The sequence below is a fragment of the Strix uralensis genome, chromosome 15 (assembly GCF_047716275.1).
Source record: "Strix uralensis isolate ZFMK-TIS-50842 chromosome 15, bStrUra1, whole genome shotgun sequence".
NCBI lineage: Eukaryota > Metazoa > Chordata > Aves > Strigiformes > Strigidae > Strix > Strix uralensis.
In genome coordinates, this window is record NC_133986.1 from 790,520 (window position 1) to 808,615 (window position 18,096).

At 36.9% G+C, this 18,096-nt stretch overlaps 2 protein-coding genes across 6 annotated transcripts in view; both read right to left on the bottom strand.

Annotated features, from left to right (window-relative positions):
- Positions 1-217: 217 nt before the first annotated feature.
- Positions 218-10,399, bottom strand: LYVE1 (lymphatic vessel endothelial hyaluronan receptor 1). Its single transcript, XM_074884573.1, has 6 exons — positions 10,198-10,399; positions 5,449-5,608; positions 5,203-5,342; positions 2,383-2,682; positions 1,513-1,591; positions 218-781 (listed from the first exon to the last, which is right to left on the bottom strand). Exons 1-6 carry the CDS (start codon positions 10,277-10,279, stop codon positions 595-597), a joined length of 948 nt encoding a protein of 315 aa, XP_074740674.1. The 5' UTR covers positions 10,280-10,399; the 3' UTR covers positions 218-594.
- Positions 10,400-13,419: 3,020 nt separating this feature from the next.
- The window catches only part of IRAG1 (inositol 1,4,5-triphosphate receptor associated 1), a 116,660-nt gene continuing 111,983 nt past the window's right edge, over positions 13,420-18,096 (bottom strand). For all 5 annotated transcript variants that reach the window (XM_074884754.1, XM_074884755.1, XM_074884753.1 and 2 more), the window contains one exon: positions 13,420-16,812. In XM_074884754.1, the coding sequence (XP_074740855.1) occupies positions 16,572-16,812 (241 nt within the window). In that variant the 3' untranslated portion in view covers positions 13,420-16,571. The remainder of the gene's footprint in view (positions 16,813-18,096) is intronic.

Below are 18,096 nucleotides of genomic sequence, written 5' to 3' on the forward strand. Positions count from 1 at the left end.
TGATTAAGATCTCTAAGAAAGTTATTCATTGGTGTGTATATATATATAAACATCAGCGTCTTTGTACCCTTCCTTGGGTATTTGAATGACAGTGGGTTGATCCTTTGATTTTTTTACTCACTTGTAAACAGTAATTTCTTTTGTTTGTAAACAGCCTTTTTAAAAACAGTATGCAACTACTTAATGGAAATAAGCTAATCTACATGAGGAAGAGCTACAGTATCATTATTTTATTTTAGACATTAAGTTAGCAGACATCCTCCAGCCAGATTAAAAAACCCCTTTTCATTATATATTGATCTGACTTCCATGCAACTAGTTAACACACTGCATGTTGTTAACAGCATATTCCTAATTATTTATTAAAGATGAAAAATGAGCTGTAATATGGATTTTTTTATTTCAAGTAAATATCATGTTCTTCTGCAAGAGCATGTATAGCTAAAGATGTAATTATTAAAAAAATGAGTTTTCATATGATAAGACAGAGAAAATATTCATTCATGAGTATTTACAATCACCCATGTTTAAAAGCATTGCTAAGTTCTGTGTGCTTCATTTCATATTTCTATCAAGAAGTGTACATTCTTTCCCTTAAACTTCTGCTTCTAGACATTTTACTGTGGTCTCAGGCTTGGTTTTAGACTCTTCTATCTTTTTCCCATTATTCTTTGTTTCCTTCTCAGGTGTTTTGTCATTTGACTTAGCCTCTTTGAGAGCAGTAGTTTCAACCATTTCTTTTTGCTGATTCTTGTTTGCAAATGGGAAGGTTTTCTTGTACCTTTAAACAGAAAAAAAGTAAACAGTAAAGCAGAAACACTGACATAGTTTGGTAGTATCACTCAAGAACTGAAGTGAAAAATATCTAGAATTAACTTTCTTTGCCACAGTCAAGCAAAAGTCTCACAGAGAGTACTGGCATGCTAGATCATTATGCTTTTTCAAACAGTGTGCTTTTTAAAGAAATATTTTTCTATTTTTTTTAAAAACAGACAACGTATATTCAGGATTCGTGGTACATAACGATAAAGCTATCTGGGCTAGGATGTGAGAAATGCACACAACTTTTGGATATGATTCAGTGATGCACTGTGTTGAAGATCTTTTACGCATGACAATTGAGCTCAACAATTATTTTATTTTGAACACAACCATAGTCCAAGAATAAAAACTTTTCCCTTGAGTCTGACAGAAAGAAACAAGAATAAAACTTCATAAACAGGCTTACATAGAAACACTGCAGTGTTGCTATTTCGGCACATTGGAAATGTTTCACGCTAGGCGTGACTGACTAATCGAAAATATTAATCTTTGGTTCCTTTTCTAAAGTGGGGAATGGCAAGAGCAACAACAAACTCTACCTGCATAACAACAGGGCTTAAGATTTTGTTCTTTGTGTTACACTCTTATGTCATTATCATTACTTCTCTGCTCTTCATATATTTAAAAAATTCATTGGTTCTACTCTAGGCGTTAACTCAGTCCAAGAGAATAAAAAAGAAAAAAACTTACTTTTTGATATAGCAGACTGCTAGAACAACTGAAATAATGAAGAAGATGACTGCTAGCACAAGAAGTGCAGTGGGGATACCTAGAGATAAGAGTGAGATAAGCATGCAGTTTTTCTATGTACTTAATTCTAACTCTCTAAAGGCTCATGACCATAAACCCAGGTTTTTCTAAAAACAGCCTAGTGTAAGAGGTACATACACATCAACTCAAGAATAGAGGTATTAGGAATCTCAGAAGATTAGTTACTCTTGCTCATTTTTTCAAGAGACTAAACCAGGTATTAAGTCAATCCCTGACAGATGTTTGTCTAATCTGCTCATTGCAGGGTTTTTACAACCTGCCTAGAGAACATATTTTTGTGTTTAACTATCTTTACAGTTAGAAAGCTTTTCCTCATATTTAGTCTATTTCTCAGTTGCTGTATATTAGGATTACTTACTCACACCTCATATCTCAAGAACACCTCCTTATCTGGAGAACAACAATTCACCTTAAAACTTTCTTGGCTTCTTTTGTTTTTAAGAGCCTGCTGAGTTTTCCATTACTTGGAGCACATGGTGTTTGCTAAGACTTTCTCAGAAATGTATTTACCCCAAATCACATTAACCAGAAGTAACTTCCACCATTTCATATTAAAATATTATCAAAAAGTATAAAATAAGATCTTACTTCTACTTAAAAATTATTTTAAAATCCTCTGCCTTATAACCTTTGCTTTTGCAAAACTGTAATGCTCCTATGCTGCCTCCAGGTTCAGCTCTATCAACATGGATGCTGGAGTAGCAAACAAAAATAGCAGTAAAGAGTTTTACCACTAACACCTACGTAACTAGCTCTTCTGATTAAATAGCTACCATATATGGTCTTTACCTCCAAAGACAATGGCATCATTCTTAAAGGCAGTATGGGAAGTGTAGTTAGGAGAGCCAATCAGTGAGTATTCCTCTGGTGTTTCTGTAGTAGTCCCCTCTGTTGGTAATATAGTTTCAGTTATACATATAACACGAAACCTTATATTTTTGAGGGATTTTTCTGACTCAGTCACATTGGACACCGCTGTGATGTTCTCAGTCAAAACAGAGCCTGAATATGCAGTCAAGTCTGTTGGTGCACTTGGTGAAGGTAGTATGGTTGTAGCTGGATCTGGTTTACATGAATTAATGTGAACATCTGCAGCAGGGAAAGGAAATACGTAAGAGTTGTGTTGGATGTTAGTTTTGTACTTACTGCACACACATGTTTATTGAATTTGTTCCTCAGTCATTCCCTTCTGGAAATTATTCTTCGTTTATTCACAAAAGCCTTACCCAAATCAGGCATTCCCATTACAAACATGTAGCTACAACCCAGATTATACACCTTTTATCATTACTTACATAGTTAAACACCTTTTTGAGCAAGTGTGGTGCTCATTTTATAATTGCATACCAATGACAAGATTCTTCCTGAAAAGTACTTATAATAAAAATGCATATAAAAACCAATAATATGACCTCCTGCAGAGGAGGAGACTAAACTGCAGATCCAAGATTAAAAACTATTTCTATTATATTATGTATATGTTCAAAACATATGGATGCACTGTTGATACTTTGAATAGTACTTTGACTTCCTGGAAATAAAAGTAGACCATAAAACTTTCAGGTAAACCAGGTACCAGTGAGAGCTAAAAAAGTGACATGATTCTAATGAGGGCTAGAAAGAAACAAACTTATGAAGTCATTTAAATGATGTGAATGTTGTCGATATAAAAACGTGGGTGCAAGTGGACTTTTATATGTATATGGAAAAGCTGAGTTCTGAACCAGGCTCATGTGAAAACGTGAAAATTCTTCTTTTCTAGTGAAGCTCTATATTCTGTAAAGCTATAAAAATTTCACCAAAGTAACAAGCAAATTACAACATAAATAACAGGGAAACGACTATGTACTGTTCTCCAAATGAATCCCCGTGGGAAGTCTGATGACGCAGTTACATTCACAGAATAAAACAGCTAAATGGCGGGGGCTTTCTACTTTTTCCACTACAGTTTTCAAATGATTTTGGCATTTCTGTGGCACAAAGAGAATTGACAGAATGAGCTTCTGTCAAATATTTTGGCTAAGAAATGCCTAGAACAGGCAACAGTTTGGCAATTAAGATAAAGAAATGCAGAATCATTCCAATATGAAATATACATTACTTTAAGGTATTTTCTAACTATTCAGGAAGCTTAACTTTCTTCACATGCTGTAACAGTATAATTTTTTTGAATTAAAGCAAAGCAAAGCATTGGAATTACTTGCTACCTCCTTAGCATTACCCAACCTACCCAACATTTCTGATGCAGAATGACACGTTTCATGCCCTGAAACACCATATTGCATACAAACAGAAGAAATAACAGTACCAATAGCATCAGCTGCTTTTGGAGCGTGTTGCCCAGTACTAATTCATCTGTGCATTCATCCATAAAGCTATGGACTGTAGAGAAAAACTAAGTTAGCCCAATCATGTAATTTTTAACTTTACACAGCTTGGGTATTAAGTCAATTTTTAATGGTGCTTTCTCTCTGCAGTGCTTCCTTATAAGCAGTCAGATACTTTGTAAGCCGATGACTTGTATTATCTACCCTCCCTCACTAAAATGGCTCATGGACAAAGGCCCACCGGTGAAAGGATGACCTTCTTCCTAACAGTTTTATCCTCAGTCTCTTTGTAAGCTCCAATGCTCACAGTCACCAGACATGGTCTGAGGTCTTTATATCTTGACATGGGCCTATCTTGCATATCCATCTTTCTCCTGCTCTTTCCAACCCTTGTTCACACATCTTTCCTGAAAAATTTCAGGATTTTGTACCTAATCTCTTGCTCTTGTTATCTAAAACTCATTGTCGAGGTCTAGGGACTGATTAGAAATAACTTAGTGATGTTGTATATGGTCTAATTATTGGGATAGTTGTTACATAATAACTATAGATATGGGACACTAGCAGGAACACAGTGCCGCTAGTTAAATACTTATTTTCAGTTAATACCACAGAAGTCATTAAGGAACAATACTGATCTTAGATCTAGATTTAAGAAGATCTAACTTATATCAAGGCCCAAGTTCCACTGTTGTATCTTCAATCTGGGAATAGACAGAAAATGAGGAGAAGGGCAGGTCTTTTCACATATAGGATGATGCATATTAAAGGAAGCTGTTTGATTATACTGATAATAGATTTGGAATCTAGTTAATTTTATGGTCTTTCAGCTATTCTAGCTTATATTTTAATCGATACATTTCCTTTTATCAAAAAACATACAACTTTTCCTGAAATACCCCAGTCTTGGTCTTTTTGCAAGAAAACACACACCACACACAGACACCCTGCTTAAAGTTTCAATTCACTGTCTTTCAAATTAATGTGCCTAAATAATCAAAACATATTAAGAGCCTTGTGTCAACATTACAGAATGGTAAAAGCAACTCTTCTTCAAGAGCTTTCATGGCAGCACCAAATCATTAATTTGGGTTAACTGAATTGACCTTTGGTATTTACTGGAAGCTTTTTTCCCCCTACAGAGCTAAGTATAGCCTGACAACATCTAAGACTGTAAGACTGTAATAAACTATAAGAACTCACATGATTTTTTTATGCAGATATTAAAAAATAATAAAAACCAAACCAAAATACAAAAAATGTAGTTGTCATGCTTACATACCTGAGGAGTTGAAGCAGTAAACCTGAAATGTTTTGAAGGGTTCAGCACGCCATGGCACTAGTCCAATGTTGCCCTTACCACATTTCTTGTTGGATGTTATCCGAGGAATGACAACCAATCCATCTTTCACCCATCCATAGCTACAATAAAAAGCATCAGCCCTTTTAATATGAGATTTATCACCAGCCTCAGATGTGTGTAAAGGCGTTCACTGAAGGTAATGAGACACTAACTGATGTCATATACCTGCATGTTTCAAAGCCATGTTTCAAGGCCTTTTCAACTTGGTCTTTACTTGCCAACTGTAGATTCAGTTGATTACATACAGTACTTGCTTCTGAGAAATTCACTTTCTCCTCAAGATAAATTCCTACACCTGTGATCCTGCAAGGTGAAAGAACGGAACCTGTAATTTAGATATAAATATTCAAGGTTAGTATTTGAATATTAACATCTGTTCCTCATGAAGAATTTAAGATCACATTCAACTGAATTGAACATTGTTAAAAGTTTCTAGCTTGAGGATAGTAGAAAACTAATTTCTAGCAAAGATGACATACTTTAAAAATAGAGCATATTTTCTTAACACAATAGTCTAGAATTTTAAGGGGTTTGGTTGTTATTAGACTAAATGCATATACAGTTGGCATTGGAGTCATTACCTGGAGTCAGTTTCTTACTAAAGACACTCTGTCATATTTTTTTCATGCAAAATGATAAGAGTAATCAAACAGGTTGTTTTTCTTTTTTTAAAAAAAAATAAAATGATAAAACTAACAGTTGCACTGAGGCACTGATTCTGGCAGTACACCACTTCTACCACTATGAATTCTATCAAAGATATTATACATAATTTTTCGTTGAATTAATACACCAATAAGGAAATACACCTATAAAGATTTTATCATTCGTTATGTTCCTTATTCCTCCTAAACTTCATTTTTTTCTAGCTTGGCATGGTGCTTCTGCCCCCAGCCACTGTCAAGTGTTCCATTTACTGAATGCTTGGCAGGCAGCAGGAAAAGAGGGGATAGGCTGGGTGAATTTATGACACTTTTCCCCATTCCTCCTCCAGAGGAGCTTTTTTAGATAGCCACAGCTGGCACACTATTCATGACACCTGCACCAGGAAATGCATAGTTTAGGTCTGATTACACCCACTCTACTTTCTTAGCCTGTGTTAAGGACATAGGGCAGAATTCAGGATTTGACACAGACAAGGAGAAAGGATATTACTCTTTTGCCTCCATATTTCACTGGAAGCATATACTGGAAAAAAGATTTTTTTCTTTTTGAGTTACATAGAGTAATTGCCATATTAAAGGAAACATTTCAACATTTCATTGCAAACATTTCATATAACCAAGTCACAGGTATTACTTCCTTGCTCAATATGGTTTCACACTGTGTGCTCACCAGGTATGTACACGAATGAATACTGCATAAAATCTATGCATCAGAATATAGGCAATCCACAGATCCTCAAGACAGGATGAAGTGATGCCTGTAGATCCATCAGAAGACTTCTTAGCAACAGAGGTTAAAGTGAATTTTATGAATGAAAAGAGAACAAGCAACCAAGCCACTCCCATGGTGAGGAGGGGATCAAAAGATGACTAAGCTTGTGTGGAGCACTGAAAGAAAGGCAGGCTTTTCACTCCTGCTCCTGCTAGGTGTGGAGGGGTTGGAAATGGCTTCTGGTAAAAGATGCATCTCTGCTGTCCTTACATTTAGCTTAATTGGACTTAAATGTTTGGTAGAGCAATCATTGAATTAAAGGGACTTATCTCAGCAGCAATGGAGGCTGTGATCTCCCATTAACACACTCTGGTATGGTGTAGACCCAGGCACACGGTGAGCCAACTGAACACTTGAGCAGTCCCCATAGCCAAATCATGGCTGCATCCAGCCCTGACTTTAAGACAAGCCCAGACATATTGCATGAGGATGCAGAGAAGCCCTGTTGCTCAGTGAAGATGTGTGTGTAGGTATCAAGGACCTCAAGTCTATCCAAGTAGTCCTTGTGTGAAGATGATTCACACTGTCAAATTTATCCTTTCAGCCAGCCTGTCTTCATGAATGTCCTCTTGTATGTCTTGAATTTGGCCAAAGTACTTCTGTCTCAGAGAGGTCAAACACTGGAACAGGCTTCCTAGAGAGGTGGTCAATGCCCCAGGCCTGTCAGTGTTGAAGAGGCATTTGGACAATGTCCTTATCAACATGCTTTAACTTTTGGTCAGCCCTGAACTGGTCAAGTTGAACGGGATGATCGTTGTAGGTCCCTTCCAACTGAAATAGTTCTATTCTATTCTATTCTATTCTATTCTATTCTATTCTATTCTATTCTATTCTATGTGTTCCAGTGTTAAGTTTTCTTGACTCCCTTTTGCTAACAGGCAACTCTCCCAGTCCTCTTGAGAATTGTTTCTAGTTTTCTGAATAACTCCCTGTCTCAGCTGCTGAGGCACATCCCACAATTCCTCTTTCTTAGTTTTCAAAAGTCCACTCCTCCTCTATGGTTTATGTCTAATTCTTTTCTTCCCTTACTACTTTTTTTGCTCATACTTCACTCATTGCTTACTTAATCAATTATTTTCCCATCTTTAGTTTGAATTAATACAACTTTTAATGCAATGTTGAGAATGAAAGTTTCTCAATGACCAACTTTACAAATTTCAGATAAAGCTGAGCAGCTGACCGAATGGAATATCCTGAAACCTTAGAAGGTTGCCTAGATACTTGTAAACTGTTACAGTCTTTAGTCATTCAGTTACAGGACAAATATTTTTACATGAGAATTTCATGATAGATACATAGCATAATATAAAAATTCAGTACCAGAAAATTAAGTCTTAAGTGACAAGAAAAGTGACTGTAGGACATGGACCAAATTTGTGCCTTAGAATTAGCTAAGCCTTTTAATCAGCTTCAATCTAAATTCCAGATGGTTTCACAGTGTGAGGAAGAAATCCAGAAAGAGGAGAGTAGCCTCTTCAAGTCTTCTCATCACTTCTTCAATCACCTCTGAACTCTGTTCTAAAGACGACTCAGTTTGTACAGGAGACAGACTAATCCTTTAGAAGCATATTATCCTTTTTGGTCCACAAGCTGCACATAGCTGTACTTTATGCTTTGCTTTATTCAGTTAACCTGCTAATAATGGGACATTCTCCTCAGTATTTGGGTCTTGTGTGAAAAATCTATTTTACTGAGAAAGGTGGGAAGACCTAGACAGAAGAATCTCCCAACAAGACAAAGTTGTCATAGGACAAGACGAAAATTGTTCAGTTTTTGTAAGCTATGGGTATCGGCTTCATCGTGCATGAGTTCTCCTCCTGCTTTTTTGGGGAAGCTGTTGTTTCTATCTCTTTGCCTTGTGTCAAGCCTTTACTCTGATTTATTAGAGAGAGTTTCCTTTGGCCACTGATGTCAGGAAGCAGCAAGAATGAGGCTGTTCCACAAGGAAAGAGGAGCCAGGAGCTGAGGGTGACCACAGCACAGGCAGGACACTGCCCTCACTGACCAGGGCAGAGTCCCCACAGCACCTCAACAGGACCACAGTGGTGGCAGTGGCAGGTTTCACTGGCAGCCCCAGAGAGAGCAAGACAATGAGTCAGATGCAGGGTTCATCCAGAAAGTCCATCTGGGAACAGCAGAAGATGGTGCTACCTATAACACATGCCTGAAGTCCATCCTGGAGACAAGGCTACCTACAACCCAAGTCCAGAGTCCTTCCATGAAGCCCAGTCAGTTAGTCAGTACAGGAGGGGACAGGGCATGCTACAACACAGCTTGAAGACACAGCTGGAGATCAGTCCTGAGCTTAACTGGAGCTCTTGGACCAATTGAGCAGAGAGTGCATGAGTAGGTACCCCTGAGGGAGGCTTGGAGAAGAACTAAAGGGGGTCCTAACAGCTGGAAGCAATAGTCTTAAGACTCAAGCTCTCCATTTCCCCAGTGAAAATTATTCAATGGTTGGGATTGCTGGAGGAGACTACTGTTGTTAGGTACTCCAATCCTGTGGAATTTCAATAGGACTTGAGTTGAGCATCTGATTTGCTCAGTTTCCTTCAGAAGCCTTTCAGTAGATAAGAAAATCAACTGTCTGCAGCAATAGTGTATGTTCTTTTACATAGGTAGAACAAGCATTTACTTCTTGCAAATTACAGTGAAACATCTGGAAACTTCTGATGTATATTGAGTATCTGCAGATATCCTAGTAGCTACTGCAGTTAGAATACATTGCATCAGTTATGGAATTTGAAGATGACATTCAAATTTCACTAACATATAGAAGAAAGGGATATTATATGACCCTGATTGAAAAAACAGGTTAATATAATAACGTTTGAGGGAGGAGTGTTATCTAAGAACTATATGATAAAGTTGATGTTGGCAATTCCCTGTATTCATTTTTTCAAACAGATTGTTTATACAGAATAGTAATTTTTGCACTGTATTAACAGGATACAGGCATGACTGCCCTAAAGATGAACTGGGAGATCCCTGCCACACATTTTCTTCAATGTTGCAAATCCAGACAGTGTTAGGATATTGCCAAATCAGAGCAAAACACTTTGCATTAAAGATAGTATTTTAGTACAGACACACAGAACTGGTTTCATGCATGTTTTGCTCTCTGAGGATTGTACAAAACTGTTTGCTGTGGTATTTTAAATAATACAAAGTCAAATCACATTTCAATAGATCTGAACTTAATCCTAAATGTAATACCAAATCTTTAAAACAAACAGTTCTGTAGCACTTAGATAATAATGCTACAGCATTCAGACAGTAACTAAATTAGACTAACAATGAAAGTTCCCCTATATCCTAGAGTAGTTTTCATTGCACTGTATTCTGAAACCCCTGTGGTTTCCTATGCCAGAAACACATTTACACACACTCCCCCCATTTTAGTTTGAAAATCTAGCTACTTTTTTCAAGTACTTTACTGTTTAACTAGGATACTTTAAGAAGTGGAACTTTACATACCTGTTATAAAGTAATTTTGAGCCATGAATGTCATAACCCAGATGAAAAACACTGCTGATGTAACTTCAAAATAAGTTGCCATTGTCACCAACTTGGAAAATTAAGAAATTCAAGGTAATGTGTCTCCTGTGCTGAGAAAAGTTAAGGTACTGGATACTGTCAGACCACCTTTGAGATGACTTCTTGAAAGCAACTTCAGCTGTCACTGCACTACTTCATAGAAAGAATGTCAGAGCAAATGTGTTGACTGTCCCACTCAAAGGTGAGGTCACTGACTGGAAATCCGTAACCACCCTTTACACTTTCTTTCATGTAGGGCTTGCTGGAAAATTTAACTAATGCTGACTCAGAAAACACAGCTGAGGAAGGGAGATAAGACTGTTAGACTGCTAAGTCTGTAAACACTTCGAAATAAGTTTTTCTTATTGTTTTTTCCTGTTTTAGTAATTAACAGCTCATTACTCATGCTGTCTATTCATCTGGTAAATAAATTCTGAGCATGCCAGGCTGGATTTTTCTTTTGGAATTGGAAGGGCATCCATTCCCCACTATCCTATTGGTCTTGTTGTAGTACTTTTACCTTCCTTTGCCTTAGAGTTCCAATGCAAAAATAGGTACCATAACACAGCAATAATACGATGCCTAGTTTTGAACAGCTTTGGAGATATGCTGCTGTAAATGGGGTTCCTTGTGAGACTGTAGGGACAGGGGTGGGATCTAGTCCCTTCACTGCTGCCTTCTGCAAAGTTCCAACAAACAGTGACTCCAATAGACTGATTCAAAACACAGATGATCCTCACGGCTGTAACTTAGAAAACCTTCAGGAAGTCTTACCAAAGAAACGATTTTTTTTCAGAGATTCCAACAAACATAGAGCAGGAATAGTATTCAAGAGGTCAGCTAGTTCCCTTTACTGTCAGTAGGATCAGCTGTATTTATGTTATTCCTGACAGATGTTTCTCTAACCTGTTCTTAAAGACTTCCAGGGACAAATTCTTAACATTTCCTCAAATGCTCTATTCCAGTGCTTCACTGTCCTTTACTGTTAAAAGGTATTCTCTAGTCTAAACTGACTTACCCATACCATGGTGTAAACCTATCACTTCTTTTCCTGTTGGAAATGGACATGGAAAATAATTTATTGCCTTACTTTTTGCAACAGTCTTATCTATTTAAAGTTATGCCTCTGCTCCCACTTCTCTTTCAGCTAAGAAACCCCAGCTTGCTCACTCTTTCTCTCTAGCTGAGGCCTTGCCAATGCCAAGTACTGATTATTAAATTCCTTTACCTGCTTATACAGTTCAGAATGGTATGAGCCTTTTTTTGCAAGAGGATGATTTTGTTACATCATGTTCCGTTTGTGATTCAGTAAACTTTCAGATGTCCTACATCCCCAGGCTGTTTTCAAGGTCCTGTAAACACAAGTGTAACAGTAGCTACCTCTTTAAACTGTGGTTTACATTGTAGAACGTTCCTGCTTAATATATTAAGATAGTATTAACTTTTATCTGGGCACAGGCCCAATCTCTTACAGCAGCATACAACATGGTTATGGGTATACTATAACATAGACAGGCATCTATATGGCCAAGTGGAGCATGCTGTGGGTTAATGAAATGACGTCTCCATTAGCAATAAAGGAAAATTGGGTTGTGTTTGGGCTGTGGTTTGGTACTGAATGTTAGTAAAGCTCTTTGAGATCTTAATACAAATTTCTTGCTCCAATTTCTAGTCACTCCTTTACTGTGTTGTACTTACCTGCCTCTACAAAGTGACAGCAATCTGAAACACTGCAATCAGACTCACTCTCACTGAAGAAAGTTCTAACTGGATTCACTTGCATTTACAACCTAGGAGCAGAAACTGATAGTTACTCCGTAGCTCTCATGGACTAGTAGACTGTGCCTGTAAAACACTGAGAACATTAAACAAAATCTTACCATCTCCATGCTTACCTTGAACTGCTATAATGAAAACTAATCAGTTTCTGACATGGGTTTCTGACATTTTAAAATTGCACACTAATTGTCCTTCCAAGTTTTAACACTTTGTGCCTATTATCCTCACTGTGGCAAAGTTGCTTTAGTCAAACTGTCTGTGCTATTGATGTTTAGTAGAATTTTTCACTGGAAAAGTGAGATAAACATCAAACAAAAAAAACCCCTCCTTTACATGGTTTTGTAAGAGTAAACTACAGATTAGGAGAGGGAGAAAAGAATTTTAGAATGATGAAGCGAGACTGAAATAACCTTTTTTTTTTTTTTTTGTCAGTTTCTTCCTTTTTATATTTGAGCTGTTCCAAAACTGTGTGGAAGATCACTTACCTGGACTGTAACAGTATAAAAGGTCTTTAACCTGTTTGTGGGTCTTCATCTTAACTTGCATGGTAAAAAAAAAAGCAGCCTTATACTGAATGTTTAATTAGCATTTGACCTAAATACTTATAGTAACCTATAAGGAAAACTTCCAGCATCTCATGCCAGTACGTTTAAAATGCTGATGAGGATTCCTAAACTTTTGATATGGTAGAACAGACTTAACTGTTCTCTACAATCATTTCTAAATGAATCTTGATGCCTGAACAACAGGAGAGGAAACAAGTTAAAAAAAAAATGTTTACGTGGAAAATACAAATATCAGGGTCTTTTCCTGGTAACAGTCATTCCTTTCAAGGTTGTCAATGTCCCAGAGTTTTTCTCCCTGACACAGACCATCAGAGATTCAGAAGCGACATTTCTGTTCTTTGTGGAACTTGAGCACTGTGTCTCCTTCCCGCTGGTCTGGCAGTTCAGCTCTCCACAAAGCCCAGGCTTCCCAGACCTCCCAGGCCTACAAGAACACAGAGCAAATAAAGAATCCTAACCTTTGGTTACAGATTTCCCTTGGGGCTTTCTGTGTTCAACCTCCTCAGTGACAGGCAGCCTCCCTCGGAAGCAGGAGTTAAACTCTCTCCAGGATATTTCAGTTTCCGCTCTCATCTTATTTCTAGGGTATGACAGGGATGACCCTGCTTACAAACACTTTCTCTATTGAAACAGGAGTTTGCTTGCTTCTTCTACATCATTTTCCTGAAGCACTGAAAGACTAAGAACAAGATCTTTGGTATGTGTAACACAGCACTCCATTAGGCAGTACAGACAAGGCAGTATGTATTTCATAAGAACATAGCCATTAACAGGCAGACAGAGCGCATGTAAAAAACAAACCTTTAAGGTAGCAGCATTGAGGACTTTGAAACCATATTTTTATTTCAAAACTCAAGTATGTGATACTATACAGTACAATACCAGCACACTTGTGCAAAATCTTACAATATTACAAATTTAAATATGATACACAAAAATAGTGCCCTTTTAAAATTCCTTTTACTAGAAACATCTGTGCTGTGCAGGAAAAACAATAAACGTGTCTTGTTAAAGCAGAAAAATAAATATTGCACCTCAAGAAAACTATTTCAGTGTTAGTAGCATAAATAATAGATCTATTTCTTGTTATCTGATGTGATCTTTGAACACAGAAGAGGTTGGGGTTTTTTTCCAGATAAAGCAAACTAATATTGAACAGATAAAATTACATTTAGAATAGTCTTTGAGCTCAATCTAGTTTCCTATTAGAAAAAGGTGTCTTCATTAACTAACTGAAAAATATAAGCAAAAATATTTAATGTGCTGTTAGTCATTGTGGTTCATTACTTTTAGTGAACAGTTTGCTCAAAGTAGTTATAAAAAGAACAACCATTTTTTAAAAAATAAACTTTATCTTCATCTTTTCATCCTCATTATAATCTCTTGCCTCTTTCAGTCCATTCCCCACAACAATTAATAACTTTGTGGCTAAATTATGCTTGCCTTAGACACACAAGTAGTTCAGTTCAAATCAGTACAACTAGTTATGGAAATCTGCCTTTGTGCACTAAGTCCACAAAAAGCCAGTGTGCTCAATTTCAAGAGAGGATGGAGACCTCGTTCACCCACTGACCACTTAGCACATGCTTAACATTAAGCAGTTCAAGAGTCCTACTGATATCAATAACTTTCTATGTGTACTTAAAATAAGGTGTTGGACCCACGTCAGTGCAGATGTAAACAAGAGCAAATTAATTTGATTATAGATATTGTTAATAATTTTTCCTCAGTGCAGTCCAATATTTCCACAATCATATAATCAAATATGTGGCCATAATTTTTGGCATAGAGGATTCTGAACCTTAGGAACTATTTACCTTCAATTTTTATTGCCTTATTATCAATGCTATTTGTAAAGAATATTAAGTTAAAGAAGACGATTTTAATAAAGATGTATTCAAAGAGCAACTGACAAGTTTCTTCAAATACTGAAAAAGTATGTGAAATGTCACAGTAGTTCTTCATAGTCAGATATTCTAACTGAACCAAACAGATAAAGTAATTTGCAAGAAACCTTCTGTCTTATTCTTTACCAATTACAATTTTAGACCAAATGACGCTTTCCCATTATCCTTTTTGAACTTCCTTAAGCACACTATTCCTCAACAATATATACTTTAAAATAAAAAACAAACCTCCCAACTGCTTCTAGACTTCCCCCCATCAAAAAAAATAACTTGTGGTGGTCTGCTTATTTATTTATTTATTTATTCTTTTCTTTCTCCATATAAATGTCTCTTAAGAAACATGTGGCTAAAGATGTAACAAACAAAATTCACCAGCAGGATATTTGTTACTAGTGCCAGATACGTGAATTAAATTTCTGGCTGAGTTAGAAACCTGTTTTCTTTGATAGTCAGCTTGAGGTTCAGTGTTTACACCAAAAGTAAACAAGATGATACTAACCGCATCTGAACTGAAATTACAGTACTTCATAACATACTTGTCCTTCGGTTGGTAAACAGACCTGCTAATCAGTCAGAAAATGCCAGAAGAATGCAAAACACAAGTGCAATCAAGTGTCACACTGATTTTGGTATCATGGTTAGATTCAAGCGTATAACTACAGAAAGACAAACATAGTTCACTTTCCATCAGAAGCGATGTTCAGCAGGTAGATACGGTATACCTTAAGTGACATACATTTTGGTCCCAGCCCTAGGTGGTGTGGTTTTTTACAGATAATGGCTTCACCATTTTGAAACTGCTTGTCTAAAAATTTCAGGCTTTTGCATTCTTGTGTAAGAACTCACAACTCCTAAGTAGGCAGAAGTGTTAAAAAAATCTGGGCAAGAGATTCATCTATCATGACCTGGTAGGTTAGCTTTGAAAGCACATCAGAACAGTTACATACTTGGCATCAGATTCTGAAAATGAACTACTAAAAACATGCAGTGACCTCTTCCAAGTCCTCACTTGCTTTCATGACCTGATTCATCTAGGCACTCGTAGGGTTTTGACTGTACACAGAACTGTGTTCCTAGTGCAGATCCCAAAGAATATCTATTTCCAGTATTAGCACTAGGGCAGAGTCCACTTAGTGTGATCACCTGTACACACAGGTTTGAAGCCTTTTTTTCCTCTTTTTTTTTTTTAAAGAAAGAATTGAAGGTTGCTTCCCACATCCAAGACTGCTGTAGTTTGGGCTTGGGCAACGCATCTAATCTGCCAGACAGCAACTACTTTTTGCTGTAACCAGGAGTGACTCTGAGTGGCATACACAAATTTGTTGTAAAGCATGTCCCTTTGATATATTGGAAGTTCCTAGATTTATTGACTGTGCCACCTAGACGTCATTTTAGGTTTTGGTGTGTATCCCATTTTAAAAACAGTGGTGGTCCCATTCTTAAAGTAAATTATAAAACACATTTATGCATGTACTTAGTATTCCATATAAATAATCATGCAGATAATTCCTCTTATAAAATTAATTTATCAGCAAGGCATTTGGTCTGATAATATAATTCTAACCTTCCATAGAAGAGCTTCTCTTTCTACCCAATAATCAGGAATAAGGAAATTAATTAGACTCTTAAAACCCAAAGGACTTAAATGCCATTAGTACTTCAACAATCACCAGTAAATTCAGGAAATGCAAAGTAAAGCACTAACTGCAAATGCAGGTTTTACAATTTTCTTCAAAATAATAGCAGAGATGTCAATGTCCTAGGCAAATCATTCTTTTAAATGTCTTGCTGGTTGCTGATTACTACCACAACCTTATTATGATTCAGTATTACTTTATTTGTATCAGTCATTTACAATGAGAGGACAGACAGGATTAGTTATCAGATTGTCATTTTGGCAAGGTATGTTCACAAGGTATCCCCAAATCTGATGGTGTGGAGTAACTCACTTGTCTAACAGATCACATTTAACAACCATAAGGATGACTAAGCACTACCTTTAACAACTGTGTTCTAATAGGTGTACTTGCTCAGGTACCATAAATACATGGTTGCTCCTTTATTATTCAGTGCGTTGCTCATGTTGAAATCCTGAGTTCCACCAGGAATATTGATGGGCAGCAGAACAGCTGGCCTTCCCTTCAGGTCCCTCTGATTTTTCATCACAGGAGTTGTATGAATGGTAGATTCCCAACACCACAGCAAAAATGATTATCGCAGCCACTACAAGCCATACCACATTCCAGTGTTTACACAGTTTGGGGTACAGTATATGTAAATAATTAATGATGACTTCAAGTCTGCTGTAAAATTAAAAGAAAACTGTTATATATTAACCATATGCAAATTCATTATCTTAAGCTTTTCAATTTGAGAAGTTTCACAGATGTATGGTGCACCATCTTTCTTCCAACTACAAATACCCTGTCAAAGAAGAATCAGACTGTTAAGTTCTTTTAAGAAGAGCTGTACGCTCAGATATGGGTAATATTCGTAAGATGGCTGAAGACCGTAAAACTTGACTTCTATTTCTCCCTCTTGCCAACTGGCAAATCTCAGAGCTTGATATGATGTCAAATTCGGCACTGTTCATATTTTGCTCAACTAAACTAAACATTAGAACTTTGTAAACATTTCTTCCCAAGAGCTTTGTGACTAGCGAGATGGCTGCCCTTCTGAACATGCCTGAAATCTCAAATTAACAGAGGTTTATAACCAGAATGGTTATGTAATGGAAATTAATTCTCCCAGATCAGGTAAGGATCCCTACCTTAGATTGGGATTGAACGTATTACTTGCTTTGGCCAGCATTCAATTCCTCTCTAGTGCAAAAGTCTCTTTGCTTTTAAAATGTAGGAAATTGCAGGTATATTGAATTGGGTGGTGGAACCACTGAGGAGACTCAATAATTAACTCTAAGAAAAGTTGAAAATTTCAGAAAAGTTTTCCAGTTTGGCATCAAATGCTTCAGGTAAGACAATAAGCAGATGATTCAAAAGTCCCCAGTATAGACAAAGAGCACTGGGTACAGGTGAATGCAATAAACATGTCACTGCTGAAAGGCAGGAACTCCAGCACAGTGCTGTTCTGCTGCATCTACACAGCTTCCAGAGGGAGCAAGCACCTGCCTTTCCAAGTCAGAGCAAGTCCAGCATAGCTGTGGAGCTTGTCTTAATCGCATTCACCTTGTAGATGTACTGGAAGACTCACCTGTGAAGACCATTTGGGAATGACATATGGCACAAATATGGGCATCAGATTCCTGAATTACAACTTTCATGAGCCAATGTATGTCTACTGAGAGATGCATTCTGGCATCTAAAGAACTTTTGTAGAATATTTTTTTACCTCAAATCAAACCCAAACCCTATAAAGATGAAGCATCTTGATGTCAACATACAATTTTAGTTGAAATAAAAAGAAATATTTTTGCATTTTGCAACTATGTTCTTGCAAAATACGCCTTTCTGTAAAAATAATGTTATTTCAAATACGCTTCCCTAGACTGGAAGAAAACATGTCAAGATAATAGTATAAAACACTTGGTTGGGTACCACAAATAGAAAAAAGTGGCTCCTCTTGTATGG

Excerpts from the sequence above, each read along its gene's own strand:
- LYVE1 (XM_074884573.1), bottom strand. The coding sequence starts at position 10,279 with ATGGCAACTTATTTTGAAGTTACATCAGCAGTGTTTTTCATCTGGGTT. Across the intron at positions 5,609-10,197 it reads TCAAAATTACTTTATAACAG|GTTCCGTTCTTTCACCTTGC; the intron begins GTATGTAAAGTT and ends TCTAAATTACAG. Across the intron at positions 782-1,512 it reads GCAGTCTGCTATATCAAAAA|GTACAAGAAAACCTTCCCAT; the intron begins GTAAGTTTTTTT and ends TTCTGTTTAAAG.